The following is a 17,211-nucleotide window of genomic DNA, read 5'->3' on the forward strand; positions in this document are numbered from 1 at the left end:
TGATATCTTGAATATAAAATATTAAGATGGGCTAATTTAATTTTATCATTATGAAAATAAACGAATATATTTAAAATAAAAGTTTGGGGAAAATGTGAGGATGGAACTGCACTCTAGCAGATTCTAGACTGGATTGGTAGGTATTGGTTCAACTTCAATCTTAATTGCTAAATCTGAAAGCCTTTTGTCACATTTGAGTGAAAATGATCATTAAAAAACCTGGATCGACTAGGAAGGTTTTGACAAAGCTGTATTATAAGATACTACATCACAAACAATATATACAAACTAAGTGCTTTAAAAATACAAATAACAGAGACATTTATTTAAGTATATTCATAATGCACATTTTAATCTTTTATTGGGGTTTAAGGAACTGCCTTACAATTCTGTCTCTGAGATTACAATGGATATTATATTGCCTCATTAAAATTGTATGTCATGTTTCCATTTATTTTATTAAACATTTGGTCTCTAGGAAATACTCTTGAAAACAATTTGATTTTTCCTTGAGAAAATTCCTTTGCACAAGACAATAACTTGGTACTGCCTAGTCAGGTATCTGTAAACTTCAGATAATCTGTTTAGTAAAACTCACTTGAGGTCTTTATTAAATGATGATTCTATGTCTTATTATTTTTTGTTACAGACAGACTTTGAAAAGGATGTAGACATTGCTTGCCGGTCTGGTAAGAATATTTGAATTTTGAAACTATAATCATTAGAAATGTTAAATCATTTTTATGGATTTTGATTTTAAAATGCTGTAGTTTACACATCACATATTTGTGTGGAGAATAGAATAGAATAATAGAATAGAATAGAATGAGTTGTATTCATAAATAGAATCTTTTAAATGGAAACATTGTAATAGCACAATGGGAGAAGGATGGAATGAGAGAGAAATAAAAATGGTTTGTTGGGAGTACCAACAGCAGAAAAGCATTGACTTGATGACAGAGACTTTCATTCCATTGATTACTGGTTGTCAGGTGTAATGCCCATCAATATGGTCTCTCTGTGTCTCAGTTTCATCATCTATGAAATATGGGTTGTTGCAAGGATGAAATAACTGTGTGTGTGTGTTGATATAGCATAGCCATTGTTGTTGTTGTTATATTTTTAGAGGGGACCAGAAGAAACCATGTAGCACACCTTCCCTTAGAGTGCTAGGATCCCACTGAGTTTTCCTGATGGTTTGAGTGAAAATGATCATTAAAAAACCTGGATTGACTAGGAAGGTTTTGACAAAGCTGTATTATAAACCCAGATTAAATACCTCAAGAGTTTTAAAGGAAACCACGTTTCATTTTTTGGATGATTCCAGTTGTTGAAATGCTCCTTTATATTGGGACAAAATATACCTTATTTAATATTTTCTTCATTGGCATTAGTGATGCCTTCTAGAATAAGAGTGGGTAGTCACTTTATCAAAATAGCCAAATATTTGAGAGCAAGTATCATTTAGCCCAATCCAAGTCGGTTTTTTTGTTTGTTTGTTTTTTTCCTCCAGACTAAACAAACCATGTTTCCTCATTCATTCTTCACAGCATCTTCCCAGGCAGGCATGGTGCCCAGGTGGCCTCCAATATGTTAATAATTTTAAATTATGGTGCCCAAATGTATACATATGTATCCAGCATTCATATTGTTTCTTTACTTACACTAATGCTATCTACATTTTCATCTGATTTCATAGCAGCTGGTACAATACTAGTGTCAACTAGTTGTCACCTAAAAATCACTAAGACTTTTTGTAGTAGCTGTCAGGTTTTTCCAAGACTAAGATTATATAAAGGTTCTGTGATTTTCATTTTTCTCCCCAGTGAAGAAAAATCTGGCCTTTGTTTTTATCTCTATTCGTTATTATCTTACTAGTTTCAGGTTAGCATTCTATTCATTTGAAATTGTTTGGATGTTAAAAGTTTGATTAGAATACCTTCTAAACCGTCATTTAAGCTGCCAATCAAGTAGTTGAATAGGATGAGAGGAGTGTAGAAACCTGCTGTATTCAGTAAGGCACCCCCCACTTACCCCACTCAAACCACTAAACATCTAGGCAGAGTCTGAGATCACAGAGTTGTTATAATAAGAATCTGAGAGACTAATCTCATGTGCTCATTCCTGAATTCAATCGGAATACTCTCTATAGAGTGTGGTCATAGCAGGGCAACAGAATAATTGTCATGGTTTGGTGACAAATAGTGTACCTGTGTACAGTATCAGGAATTAACCTGACCTGTTTAATACCTACCAAAATATTGCTAAGACACAGAGTTTGGTTTCCTAAGTTTACCATTTACCTTTTTGGAAAATTGATAAAACAGTTTTCCCTTGTTTCATCCATTTTCCATAATTTCTCAAAGATCATTAGTCAAGGTGCCAGGTTCCACATACCGTGTTTCCCCGAAAATAAGACCTAGCCAGCAAATCAGTTCTAATGTGTCTTTTGGAGCAAAAATTAATATAAGACCCGGTATTATATTATATTATATTATATTATATTATATTATATTATATTATATTATATTATATTATATTATATTATAAGACTGGGTCTTATATTAATTTTTGCTGCAAAAGATATATTAGAGCTGATTGTCAGGCTAGATCTTATTTTCAGGGAAACAAGTTACGTGTTCCAAGATGGAATGTGATTTGTCTGAGTCCAGAAGCCTGAATTTATTTAAAGTAATTAGTATTTATATAATTCCTATTTACCTATTTTTAGTTTAGTTTCCTTTCCACCTCTTTTGGTGTACTCGTCATAGTTCTTAATAGAGGAGCAAAATAGAAGCAGTTTTGTCTTTCCTTACCAAGCTATTAACATTAAACCAGTGGTTGTCAAAGTCTGGTCCCCAGGCAGTGTTAGTATCACCAGGAAATTTATTAGAAATGCAAACTTTCAGGCCCTTCCACAGACCTACTGTGGGGTAGGGTCTGGTAATCAATGTTTTTACCTGCCATCCAGGTAATTCTGATGCATGCTAACAGTGGAGAACCACTGAACTACTAACCCAAGCTGTGGTCTCATTTCTTAAGTGTTCATCTTTCTTCTCTTTTGTTAAATTACCTATTTTTTTCCAGAATGCATTGCATTCTGAAATATCGTATTCCTGATACAGGTCAGTACCATTATTTTACCGTGTCTCCCCCAAAATAAAACCTAACCAGAAAATAAGCCCTAGCAGATTTTTCAGGATGACATCCCTTGAACGTAAGTCCTAATGCGTCTTTTGGAGCAAGAATTAATATAAGACCCAGTCTTATTTTAGGGGAAGCATGGTATTAGAAAATACTGTTTTGAATGTTTTCATTTTCTGTATGTGCCCTTTTTAGCAGAGCTCATCAGGAGCTTGCCTCTGAGTTTTTCTGGAGATTTCTGGCCACGTTGAGGTATATTCAATTTTAAAGTCTCAATTTATGGACTCTGAATAATATTTTTCTAAGTTTTGTTGAAATTCACGTTCCCAAAGGGTAGAGTATATATCTGATTATGCAAAATATTCAGGTGCATTTTGTTTTGTTTTTGTTTGCATTTTGCCTTTTACAACTTTATTAATTTCTCTCAAAAGACCCATTCCTTCAGCATCATGTTTGTATGTGTAGGTGGTATGGATTTTTTTATGTTGTATATTCAAATTTTGGATATCCATTTTAAGTAAGTCTAAGAAGCTGACATACAGAGTAGGCACTACTTCATGAGAAGAATTATCTTTCCCCCAATATGTAAGGTACACAAATTTTCAATAAAGATGGCGATATCATTTGATAGAAATGTGCTAACTGTAACTATAAATCATAGTACACTTATACAAAACTAAATGAATCTTGTACAAATACACATTATGAAATCAATATTCAATACTAAGAATTCCTTTATAGTTTATAATATTCATAAAAGTATAAAATTATATGTTCTTAATGCAGTATGATAGGTTCGCATAGCTAGCCTTTAAATTTTACTGTTGTAAATTTTGGATTAATTCTTGCAAACAGTTAAAGATTAAAAGTATTCTTTCCTGGAGTTGGAGATATTTTAAAGTATTTTATTTCAAATATTATTAAATCTATTAATTTAAAACACTTTGCCCCTTAATATTTTCATGTAAATTGTTCCTAGCAACCACAATTTATTTCCAATCTATTATTTTAAGAGGTTTGGAAATTATGCTTTTAAACTATTCTAATACAAAAAGTCACAACCAAATTGTAGATTAATAAAAACCACGTGGAGGTGATGTGATTTTTTTAGTGTCTAAAATAAACCTAATAAAACAATTAAATATGGTATCTTTAAAGATAAAAGATACTACATCAATGATGCTTGTTTTGAAATAACTTTGAAAGCTTCTCTTTGTAATGGGGAAACATTCATAGATTCCTATTTTTTCAGCCTCTGCTTCAATGCACAATAATTATGATGCTATTTGAAAACTGGATAATAATGAGTAAAATTCAATACATCTAGAACTTTTCATGAAGAACGCATAAACCAAATATTTTACAGTTGTCTCTGCCTAATGAAACTTTCAGTGGTGATCGCTCTGCTTTGTAGATGGGGCAGAAGTAGGTGGACATGTTGAGCTGACTGGCGTACGGTGCTTCTCTGTGTGTTTTCAGCAACAAAATTACCAAGAATAGTTTTTCAGTATTTCATTCATTCATGCCTCAAAACTGACAGCTGTTCACAACTAAGCTTTGATTCATTCTGCATCATTTATGCATAAAATATGGCTTCCTTTTTATAGAGAGGCAAAAAAACATGAAAATATATTTTAATAAAGAATTCTGGACTCTTTCTTTGGTCTGCTTTTGTTTGGTGTAGTTTATGCTTTCATTTTGTTTCCTCTCTCACTACAAGTTGTCATGCGTTTTTAAATTTTTTCTAAGTCATTTTTCAGGTATGGAATGGTGGTTTCAGAAACTCAGACAATTTTTTTGTGTGCTTAAACTCAGTTGGCAATTTGAATACCCCCTCATAGATAAACGTTTATTAATTTTCAACATGCATAATTTTTGGAAGGATTTCTAATGCAGTAGGATGAGATTCTTATTAATTACCTTTTTTAAAAAATCTTAATGAATAGAACTTATTAAAAATACTTCAGGGGAAAGACGCCTTTACAAAAAAGTCAAATTCATGTGAAATGTATCCATAATTTTATAAAACCCTTTGTAGTAGTTTGATGGAGACTACTTCTCTGGTAATCTGCCTTTCCCCTGAAAACGTATGCAGAGTTGTTTAAGGATAAGACACTGAGATATTTGAAAATCCATTAATCAGCTTTCAGATGTTTTAACATATCAGAATCAATAAAGAGTGATTGAGTAATCTGCACCATAGACAAACAATAGATAATTTTTAAACATATTAGCTTTTTATTTTATTAAGGAAATTGTTTAGTAGAAAGAGAGAACAGAATACAATAATGAAGAGAAAGCATGCCTGAGCTCTCTTTTATGAACTCTCATATTTGCATTCACAGTTCTTCATAAGGATATTGGTCCTTGCCGAGCAGCAACAATAACCGGAACACTCTCTAGGATTTCTTTAAATGATGATGACGAAGAAGAAAAGGGAACAAACCCTGAAGGGCTAAGCTATTCAACATTGCCTGGAAACGTCATTTCTAAAGTCATTATCCAGCAACCCACAGGTCTGCACATGCCCATGAGTATGAATGAGCTGGGCAATCAGTGTTTGAAAAAAGAGAACAGTGAATTGCGGAGAACTGTGTACTTATGTACAGACGATAATTTGAGAGGGGCTGATATGGACATAGTCCATCCTCAAGAAAGAATGATGGAAAGTGACTATATTGTGATGCCCAGAAGTTCTGTAAATTCCCAACCATCAATGAAAGAAGAGAACAAAATGAATATCGGTATGGAAACCCTGCCACACGAAAGGCTATTGCACTACAAAGTGAATCCTGAATTCAACATGAATCCCCCTGTAATGGACCAGTTCAATCTGAACTTAGAACAACATCTCGCACCCCAGGAACATATGCAGAATTTACCCTTTGAGCCTCGCACAGCTGTGAAGAATTTCATGGCCTCTGAGTTGGATGATAATGCAGGACTGTCAAGAAGTGAAACTGGATCAACCATTTCAATGAGTTCATTAGAGGTAAGCGATAAACTTTTTCTTGCTCTTTGAAATACATAGAGAATGACAGAGACTGATTCACGTGATTTTGGATTGCAGGAAATGAGTCACATTAGCTTTTGCAGTTATGTGTCAGTGAGAATTTTTGGCACGTTGGGATTAATATTAAGGATGTATGTTTTTTTCCAGTAATGCATCAGAATCCCCTTTATCAAGATTGTTTAAATAGAGGAATTCTCTATATTTAATTAGATACCTGTCTGTCATAATTCTTCATAAACCAAGCAGAGCATTCATAAAGAAGAAAAAAAAACAAAAAACAAAACAAAGATCCTTCTGATGTTTCTCGGGTACTTTGTTGTTTAAAGTCGTTTCTGACTGGCGCTACAAACTTAAACCAACATCAGGATTTTCTGTTGGAGAGCAGCTGTTAAAAATAAGAAAATTGGAATGTTGCTATGAGATCTACCATTACACTGATTATAAACTCTACCACGTATTATATTAGATATCTTGCAAAGTAAATATTTTGCTCTTAGCTCTTAGAGAATAGCAGTCACTAAAATTTTTTATCTTAAATTGTGAACTCTCAGAAGGGATATAAATTGGGAAAGCTAAGAGTCAGGACTCTGAGGTCCAACCACATGGCTTTAGTAAAAAAAGCAAACTCCTCTCAGCTTCTTTTCTACCTGTAAAGTGGAGAATAGTCAACAGCCATTGATATTTTTCATATTGTATTATAATTAATCAAGGAAGATCTAAGAAATGTCTTACTTTCTTTTGATATACATCCTGTCACTGTTTTTATATGTGACTTTTATATCCTTTACCTTGAAATGTTGCTGTAAACTCACTACTCATACATTGCATTGTGTTCTGTATGCAATGTAACACCTGCATTCCTTTTTATATGTGTTACCTGTTGTTTTAATGAGATTATTTCATAAGATACTTTTTGGAGAAAGACACTCTACAATTGGTTGCCTACCCTTTCCATCAGAAGTATGCTGATAATCATATGTTCTGGTGTTCCGGAGTGCCCAGAGTCAATTCTTTCTCCCTTTCTCCCACAAAGTCATGCCTTCTACATGAAAGGTTAGAGTAACTTGGTGAGTGGTGTAATTTTCAGGTTTTTCCAAACTGTTTCAAGGAAATTCTAGACCAAAATGGTAATGTAGACGAGATTGAGTATGAATCCCTAAACTCTAGATCAATCTCGAACGGAATAGGTTTCTGAAAAGAATCATCCTTCAGAACCAAAGCCATAGCGGCAGTAGAGCCAAGTTCACTCCAGAGTGGCTGGCTGGAACACTCTCTAAACAAAAGCATTCCATCACTTTGAATTAGCCAATAGCTACTCTTTCTCTATTTCTGACTTGCATTTCCCAGAGACTGGCAGTTCTACTAGAATAATAACCACATAAGGATAAACTACATAATGTCGATACAAAATCAAAAGTTTGTAAAGGGGTTTTCAGTGAGTATGCGTTTAATAACATAACATCATAAATAACAATTTGGATGCACTACTGGAAAAATCATAATGACTGTATGGAGTCTTCCATATAGAATGGTCTTTAAGGTATGCTAAAGGAATTAGAATGGGATTATAGTAAATATTTGCTTGTTATAAAAATGCTTTACATCTAAAAGTCTAAAAATCTTTCTGGGTTTGATGTTGTAAAAGTCCTGTGTACTTGGACAACAGACTGTATTTCCAGGCACTGTTTGTTCAGTCTGTAATTTTTCTAAATCTCTATATTCTTATTATTAAGTAAAAGCATCACATATAACTGTGATTCAGCCAAAAGATCTGCATTTAAATGACTTAGAGATCACAGCGCTTACTTACATCTTGAAAAGGAAGAAAATTCAGCATTCAGAATGAAAATTCAGTGTCGTTTTCATTTTTTAAAAGATTTTAATAATCATAGTTGCTTCTGGTGACCATTTTAGGAGACAGCTGAAAGAGAATATATAGATATGGGAATGAATAACAAAAATTAGCATTTATATAGCATCTTTCATTAGCAGAGCTTCAAATCACCTTAAAAACATGAATTAATTAATCTTCACAGCACTTCTGTGCAATGGATAAATTGTTATAATCCTTGAAGTAAAGTCATTTGTTTAAGGTTACAGAGCAAGTGCATAGCAAATCTGGGAATGGAATCTTTCTGTCCTTATCAATTTTATGCCGTCTAAAGAGACAGTAATGTGCCTGAACATTAGCATGAGAGTAACTTTAAAGTTTATTTTAACCCTTGACAGACACTTGGTCTTAGAGGGAATAAAGACATGAGATGGATAAAGTATAGGTGTATATAACTAGCAGATTTTGAAGCTAGGACTGTGGCTCATGAAAATAAAGTCAGTGGTATGGCTTTCTTAATGAGCAGAGTGATACGTTGTCAGATTGAGATGTCAACTCTGCTAGACTGTATCTGCAGGGCCAGCCAGTGGGGAAGATGCTATTCTGACCAAAGAGAAAAAGCAGAAAGATGACTGGAGTGTCTGCACGGAGAGTGGGATCAACAGTAGCCAGGAGGTGACTTGAGTCTTAGAAGACGATGTAAAGATAAAAGTGGGTGAACATGTGGATGACAGGAGGTCTAAGCCATAGGAGTTTGCGTCTTCTTCCCCTCTGAGTGAGAAGGGGACTACAATTATAACCGTAGGAATGGGCTTGGCCAGGTGTTAGGATGTCTTCAAAGAAATAATAAGATGTTCTTATTAATTCAGGATGTTTCCTTAAGAGGAGTTGGTGTTCACAAATTACCACGGTGGGAAGTGGCGGGGAGAAGAAAGAGAAGAAGGTAAAAGCTCTCAAGCGTAGCATAGAAGGCAGTATTAGTGAGGAAAAGAGAAGAGGGAGAAAAACAGAAAGCCAAAGAGTGGGTGAGTGGGTGGAAGTACTTATTCAAATAAGCAGGAGGCTCCGCAATCCAGAAAGCAGTGCCAGCAGAAAAGGCTCCAACCTCCAGGGGAGTATGTTCAGCTAATCCCCAATTATTGAATGTAGAAATTTTAATATATGCATGAAGTGTCTTGGCATGAAAGAGAGTCCCTCCCCGCCTAATAGTACCTTGTTTCTTTCTTTCTTATAAAGTGTTATCTTCCAGCTTCCAAACTGTATTCACTCCCAGAATGGACTTGTTAAGCAATTCCAAAAATTTTAGATTTTGTTTCCACAGTTATGGAATAATTGAAATATGGATATGGTAGAATTTCTCACAGTATCTCTAGCCCTAGATATCCTCTGTTTTATTTTTAGGTTAAGAAGAATGAAATTGTCATCAGCACTTGTCATTCACCTTAATTAGCAAAATATGTCGAGTGCGTGGTATGCATATAATGTAAAAAAAAACAAAACAAAACACTAGTTGCCATGGAGCAAGTGGGGGAAGAAAGAAGTCTCATAGTTCTCAAGCCATTGAGGACTATGAAATATAGCTTAAATCTTGGATTGGGGTTCTACTTATTTTTGAAAAAATTATAGGTATATATTGTAAGAAGATAGGTCAGTATTTTTGAATCATTGGAACACTGGTATTCAACAGCTTGTAGCTCTTAGATCTGATAATAAGCATTGCCTCAAACATGTTCCCAACTTACGTGCATGTCCTGGGCCTGTTTGGCACGTGAGCTATTATTCATCCTTCCCCCGCTATCACTCAGGGTTGATACAGGTTTCCGTGTCTTTGGCTTCTGGCCCTTGAGAAGATTGCTAATAGGAAACACTGGAGAGAGATTGGAGGTTGGGGAGAAGAGAGAATCCCCAGGATATTTCTCCCCTGCTCTTTCTGCTTCTGGCAGCACCTTGTGTCTCTTTAGCTACAGTTCCAGAAGCTTCCAGCTTCTGCCAGGTGCCTCAGTCCCTGGGCTTAAGTCACTATGCCATCTTCCTGTCCATCCAGCCGAGGGTGGACAGTCAACTGCTAATCTCTGGGTTACCTCATGGTCCCTTATATGGCTTCTCAGCTCCTCTATCACTTGAATTCTTGTGAAACAATTTGCTCAAATGTAAATACTTAAAATGGTTTCTGTTATTCTCCTGACAAATCTCGCCTTGGTTTTTCTATTAATAAAGAAACTCTTAATAACTAATCAGAGTTAGATAGATTACAAAATGATTTTATCAAAAACAAAGTTTTGCTACTCCAGCTTTTTTGTCCATTTAGGTATAAACGTATATGAAAAATGCTCAGATAATCTCTCAATTTATAAGTGGGTAGAAAGAGCCACCATTTTAAGCTAAATTTTTATACCTCAGTTTTCTTCTGGACATGAATCATAGAGTTCACAGCATAATGGATTTTAGAGGTAAAACATTTTAGCTATAATGCCACATCACAGGCACTTCTCTTACGGCTACTGTGAGGATCGAATTAGATAATATATGTGAAAACCCTTTGAAAATTGTAAGGAGTGCTTCAGATAGAAGGTTGTGTTATTATTATTTCATTACCATTATGTCTTGAATGTCTGTGAAGAGGTTTGAATGTTCTTCTAAATCGATATTCAGGATATTAGACAAAATGTTATGGCCTCACTTGAGAAGTGGGAGACTGTCACTAACAGAAACCATCATAGAACTGACCACTGTGCAGAAGCATCATTTTCTTTTTTAATTTTTGTTTTTCCTCATGTAGCTGTGGGGAAAGGAAGCCATGGCCTTCTTTAGTGTTTTGGTTTTGCTCCTGGGTTAGGGAATTTTTGTCTTTTATGCAGGCACACAAAATTAGCTCAAATACAAGTCATTTCTCAAAATATTCTCAGGTTTCATTTCCACAGATATTTTGAATGGATTTGAAATCAAAGCTTTCTCCTTGAGTGGGTTCATTGCTCACTCTGTACCGAACTTCTGATAGCGGTCATAGTGCCATTTATTCCTCACTGTGAATCTTCTAGTGTCTTGTCCAGCTTAATTGGCAGTGACACAGTGAAGTGTCTCCTTGAGAAAGAATTCATCTTTCTACAAGACTTGGATATGGGGTGACGCCTCTGTGCATATATTCACTAAGTATTCCTCTGAACAGCCTCATACCATCGTTTCCTTACCTTAAATCATCCTAAGGAATCTTCCCCTTCTATTAGTGATAAGCCTGCATTCCTCTAAATTGTCTAGAGTCTCTTGGCTGTCAACCGATTTGGTTTTGTGTGTAGCTTCTCCAAATTCTCCTGGAGTATTCCTGAGGGCAAAAAAAAAAAAAAAAAAAGCAAACAAAAAGCAACCAAGTCACATGCTTTTGGAAGTGTTTTTGGCTGCCACAGTGCAGCTCCTTCAATTATTCATCAATAATTTTATGAATGTCTACTATTGTATCAGGCCTTCTGCTAGATGCTGGAGACATCAAAGTGATGAAAGCAGGTGTGGATCCTGCCCCTGTGTTGAACAAACCCTATGGAAGAGAAAGATAATTAGCCTTTAAATGAATCATCTAGAACAGTGTGTACTGTGCTGAGAAATAACTGTGGAATGTGAGGGAGACTACTTTAGATAGATGGTCTGGGGAGCCTTCTGAAGTATAAAGAGTGAGGGAATGTTTCAGGCAAAAGAAACTGCAAGTGTAGAGGTACTGAGGTAGGAAAGCACTTGGAATATTCTGATTGGATTAGGCCTGTGTAGCAGGGGGAGGGTGAGCTCCTTAAGATTAAGTAGAAATAGGAAAAAAAAGAGATTTTGCACAGCTTTCTAAAGCAATGGAAGCAAATGAGGACTGTTAAGCAAAAGATCATCATGATCATTTCTCCATCCATCCCTTTAGCGGTATGGAAGACAAAGGGTTAGGATCTAGTGGTACCGGAAGAGAGGGTGGAGCAGAAAGCTGGAGGACAGCTAGGAGGCTGCTGAAGTAATCCATACAAGAGATAAGAGTGCTTTCCACTATAGAGAGATGCATGTGGAGAGGGCAGTTGGATCAAGATATATTGTGAACGTGACAGCTGACACTTGCTGATGGATTTGTTGTGCATAATGAGGGACAGGAAGGGATAAAGGGTGATTCCTCAGTTTCTGACTTGGCCAACTAATAGATATCCAGCTTTTTCAGGGATGGGAAAAACATGAGGAAGAAAGAGGGTGTTTGGAACTGAAAAGATGGTATTTAAAACAATGGAATGAATTATATTATCCAGGAGAGAATATGAGAAAAAAAGGGAACTCAGGAACTCAACAATTAGAAGCCAGGGAGATGAGATAGAGCCAGCAAAAGAAAATTGAAAAGGAGTTACACCAAATAAAAGGGGGGAAAAGGGCACAGCTGACAGATGATGGAGTGTTTTGATGAGGAAATTATTAACTTCCCAAAGCTTCTGAGAGACCAGTAAGTTCAGGACAGAAAGCTGACCTTAGAAATTGGAGCTCAACGGAGACAGTGACAAGGAGAATTTTAAAGGAATGTTGAGAGCAGAATACAAGTTAGGATGAATTCTACGTGGGAAATAGTATAAAAGAACTGAAGAAATTTTTGTTAACTACTATGACAAAAAGTTTATTTGTATCAAGTTATTTGGTAAGTTGGAGATATATACACAGGCATTTGATTTGTATCTTTATAGAATATTTTACCACCACACTGGCTTATTTTAAATTTATAGGTAGCAGTTCTTCACTTATCAGCTTATAGAAACATTGTTATGACTTCTTACTTGATTCTCATAAACATATAACCATTATTTCTAACCACTTGAAATAACATTCCAGAGATCTCAGAGGGACATTTGAATAACATGTAAATCAGTCATGGTTTCCACAAAAAACTTGTTGCCTCTCCAACATACTGCCTGCATACCAAGGGTGAAAACAGACTGAAATTGAACAGAATTGAGCATTCTGGTTCTTGCATAATACCACCAATTTTCCAATGCTAAATATACTTTTTTAAGGTAAACTTTTTAAATTAGATTTTGCAATAGGAGGTGATGTCAGCTACTCTGTTATTGTATCATTCCTCATAAATTATTGTCTTAGAATGTTTTTTAAATTACTTTAGTCAATACAAATTACGTATATCGCCATCAGTTTTTCTCTCAAATAAGTATCATATTGATATTTTTTTCTCCTTTAACTTTTACTTGTCAATTATATTTTGATCTGATTACCTTGTTTTATGTTTAGAAATCATCTCTGTCCCACTGCTGTCAGTCTTGAATTGATTGAGTCCTCTAATGTTATTCTTGATGAGTTCTAGGAACAATCAGCAAAATACCTTAGGCACCTGGCTACAAAATATTACCACTTGTACCACTGAGCAGTTAGTGAGAGATGGTGGAGAAAATGCAGGGTTTGGAGTCAGAAGATCTGATTGTGAATCCCACCTCATTTGCTTACTATCCAGGTGAAGTGGACAAGTTATTTTTAATTCCTCTAGCCCTCAGTTTTCCTCATTCATAAAATGGGGATAATAAGTAATACTTTCCCAACCATCCAACAGGGCAGTTTCCAAATGTGAAAGCACTTTATAGAAGGTTGGAACTCATGGTCAGTATTGTGAGGATATGATTAATATTACACAAATTTTTATCTCCCTTGGGCTCTGAAAATGTGCTACTTTTTTTTTCCACTCTCTAATCTGTTTGTCTTCACTCCCATTTTTAGGCTCTTTTGATTGAAATCGTTTTGCTTCATTTGTTCCTTTCTCAGTCTAATCCTTCAAGACTGCTAGTTCTGCTATACCTTCATGTTAAAATTTGATTTCAATATAGTTAAATAGAAGAGAGAGGGATCTATTTGTAAGAGTATATCCATTTTCTTTCCCATATTTCACAATGACATAGGTTGACATCTGCTCTAAGAAGCAGACTCTATCTCTGGTGGTCTAGATTCCCATCTTTTGTTCTGGCTCCTAAGATATGGAGCCTTTAGCAACAAGGAATTCGTCAGTATTTCCAGTTCTGAGGCATCATAGTTTTGCATTCAGAAATGAACAAGACAACATGTGGCTGTTATGACCTTTGGCAACAGAATTCCTCAACGTGTGCAGTGGCAGGGCCTCTTACTCTGCAGGCTGGCTGAATCTTTTTCATAAAATTTCACTATTTAATTTTCAAATGGAACACAAAGCTCATGACTAATGTTCTATAATAATTGCTTAAAACGAAGTGTTTCCATGCTTGGATGTTGCATTAGGAAAGGATTTTGCTTAACGTATACTTAGAAAAAAAATGGCCCGCTGAGTCACGGTGCCAGGAAGGTGAAGCATGCAAGAGCAGAATGGAAACACTGACATTTCGTCTCATGTGAAACCGTGCCTCAGAGCCTGATTTTTCTACAGAGCAGTTAGCTAACAATAGCGGCAGGAAGATGGCCCAGAGGGCTGGGGTAAAAGCCTTCCCACTCACTTTTCTCTTTCCGGGATGTCACCAGGGCGAGGCTAGGGCAATGCTGGAGATAGGGAGCAAAGTGAGATCATCCCAGAGTTTCCACTTAATACAGCAATCCTTGATTGTACTTGAAGGCTGAATTTACAGTCCAGCTCCACCCAAATCAAATTATTTCAGAACTTTTAAACAAAACGTTTCTTTTGGTATATTATCTTCTATCTACTGAAACATGTATTTGGTTGTTAAATAGGGAGGTTCTGGTTCTACAGCAAACATTTTAACTCAAGTAGCAGAAGTTTAGTCCTATCTTTCAATAAACTACATGAGTGTCTTTTACAGTCTCTGCTAATGGCCAACAGTTACAAGAGTCTGCCACTTGTCTTGGATGTGATTTCCCTGTTTAGGTCACTGAACTTAAGGCTGAGAAAGCAGAACAGGAAGAAATAAGACAGAAGTTTTGTCTCACAGTTTAAATATTTTTTACAACTGCCTGAATATTACTTGAATATTTATTATTTTTTTCTCCTTTGTCCACATTCCCTCCAAAACACACCCCACCACACACCCGACAAAAAGGGAACCCCTATATTGGAATCTTGTTTTGTTCTCTAAAAATTTGGAGGGCCCTTTCTACGTTTACCAGTCATCTCCGTCTATACCTAATCATTCTAAGACGCCAATAACTTCTTGGAGCAGATGCTTAAGAATACCTTCCCGACAGTAATAATACATCACATTAATTTCATTTTAATTATGGTGACTGATTTTATCAGGCCTACTGCCTAATTACTAACACACATTATACTGGATTTAGGAACTGTTTAACAAAATAGAGCCATAAAGAAGCTCTGTGTGATTTTTATGTCCACATTTTGCTGGGGTGTGAACTATTTGTTGTTTTCCTAAATTAGGATAAATACTTCAGTTCCTCAAGAACAACTAGCAATTAGAAGGACTTCCCTGTCATCGAGGAGTATCAAAAGCCAAGAAATGTGTTGGTGAGACAGAGAGAGCTTTGGGACTTAAGATGGCCAGATAGAATTTGGTAGAAATGAAGTCTAAAGGTTGGTTGGTGGAGAGTCTTGAGAAAGCTAATGATTTTTCCTACAGTTTTTAATCTTTTGTGTCTATAAAGTAGTTTTGCTGTAGGAAACCTAAAATCTCCTTCAATATTGAAATTCTGGTGTGAATTTTTATAGAAAATTTCTCCTCACTGAGAAATTAGGTCAAGATGAGAAAGATGCTCTATTTCTATAATCTTCAATTTTAAAGGAAGTTCAAAGTGAAAATAGAATAATGTGGATGGAATAGTTTGAAGTCATAAAAATGTTCATTTAGTCTTATGTGAAAGAAATACTTATAATATAAAGAAGCAGGATTATTTCATTGAAAATAATAATTTTCATTTTATTTTAATAACTAAACAACTTTTTTTTATTTTTCTTTTTTTTTTTTAAATAATATCTAACAGAGAAGAAAATCACGATATTCAGACCTTGACTTTGAGGTAAGTTTCTAAGATTTATAATTTTAATTACTTGAACTCAAAATTACTATATAATTATTTAAACATATTACTCTGTTCTAATTGTTTTAAATATATGCTAAACTGAGATTTTTCCAGACAAGTAAGGAAACCGTTTTATAAATGTTAAGGTAAGTGGGAAATTTATGGTGAGGGTAAGTGTTGGTCAGTTCAGTTTGTTGGGAGGTGGGAATGTCAGTTTCCTGATTTTACTTCAGTGTCTACCTATAGAGAGCCTGTGAGGATGCTTTGGCTGGTTAGCTAGGCTGTCTCTGGGCCTTGCTTGCCTCGTGTTCTGGTTCCTATTATTTAGATTCTCTGTGGAACATTCTAGATTTTTTTTCCAATTGCAACTGTTGGTTCAATGTGCTCCTGTGTTTAGTAAATGCCTTTTCACAGATGTAAACAAGATGAAGATGTTCATTTTCCAATTCACATTGAATTTATATTGATGCTGTAATATCGATTCAAGAAATTACTGAAATCATATCATTTGAGCAGCTTATGCTAAGCACAAAATTAATGATGTTTGAGCATCACACAAAGTGCACTTATGCATCTTGATAATTGGATATGATTCATAGCCTGCTGACATAATTGGATATAATACATATAAATTTTTCCAGCATATTTGTACTGTTATCATGCTTACATAGAAATCAACACTCTTAGCTTATATTCCTAAAATTATGGAAGCTTCTCAGAACATGGAAACTTATAATTCAATCATTTCATTTATATAAATGAATGTTGTAGCTCAATAATGTACATCAGGTATCAAAACTGAGACTTAATTTTTATTTACTGCAGTGGTGAATAAGCTCTGGTTTTACCCTGAATAAAGGCTTAGAAGAAAAAACTTTTTTTTTTTCAGTAGTATTTCAGTAATATATTTGTACAGGATACAAAGTATGATAAAGAATCTGGCCTCCATGATTAGTGGCAATTAGTACTGATGCGGCTCAATTATAACAACCTGGCATGGGATAAATATTTGATTATATCCTAAGTTTTTAGGGCATAAGTATCAAGAATGTAAATTCAAAGAGAATATATTCAGCAATCTTCATTGTTAGGTCCTCTAGGGCTTTATAAGGGACACATATGTTAGTGGGGTGTTTTTGTTTGTTTTTTCTACTTTTAGTAGCAAAAATTAGAGGATTATACTGTGTTTTATTTTGTCTTGAAATCAGTAAGTTGTTAGGTTAATACAAAGGCAAGGATGTGGGAATTAACCCACTAGATT

General features: G+C 35.2%; 1 protein-coding gene across 5 annotated transcripts in view; it reads left to right on the forward strand.

The window, feature by feature from the left end:
• ADGRB3 (adhesion G protein-coupled receptor B3) overlaps nt 1–17,211 on the forward strand; it is a 677,430-nt gene that overhangs the window by 644,294 nt on the left and 15,925 nt on the right. For all 5 annotated transcript variants that reach the window (XM_033102727.1, XM_033102728.1, XM_033102729.1 and 2 more), the window contains 3 exons: nt 650–689; nt 5,490–6,136; nt 15,912–15,947. In XM_033102727.1, the coding sequence (XP_032958618.1) occupies nt 650–689; nt 5,490–6,136; nt 15,912–15,947 (723 nt within the window). The remainder of the gene's footprint in view (nt 1–649; nt 690–5,489; nt 6,137–15,911; nt 15,948–17,211) is intronic.

This window comes from Rhinolophus ferrumequinum, chromosome 3 (genome assembly GCF_004115265.2).
Source record: "Rhinolophus ferrumequinum isolate MPI-CBG mRhiFer1 chromosome 3, mRhiFer1_v1.p, whole genome shotgun sequence".
Lineage (NCBI taxonomy): Eukaryota > Metazoa > Chordata > Mammalia > Chiroptera > Rhinolophidae > Rhinolophus > Rhinolophus ferrumequinum.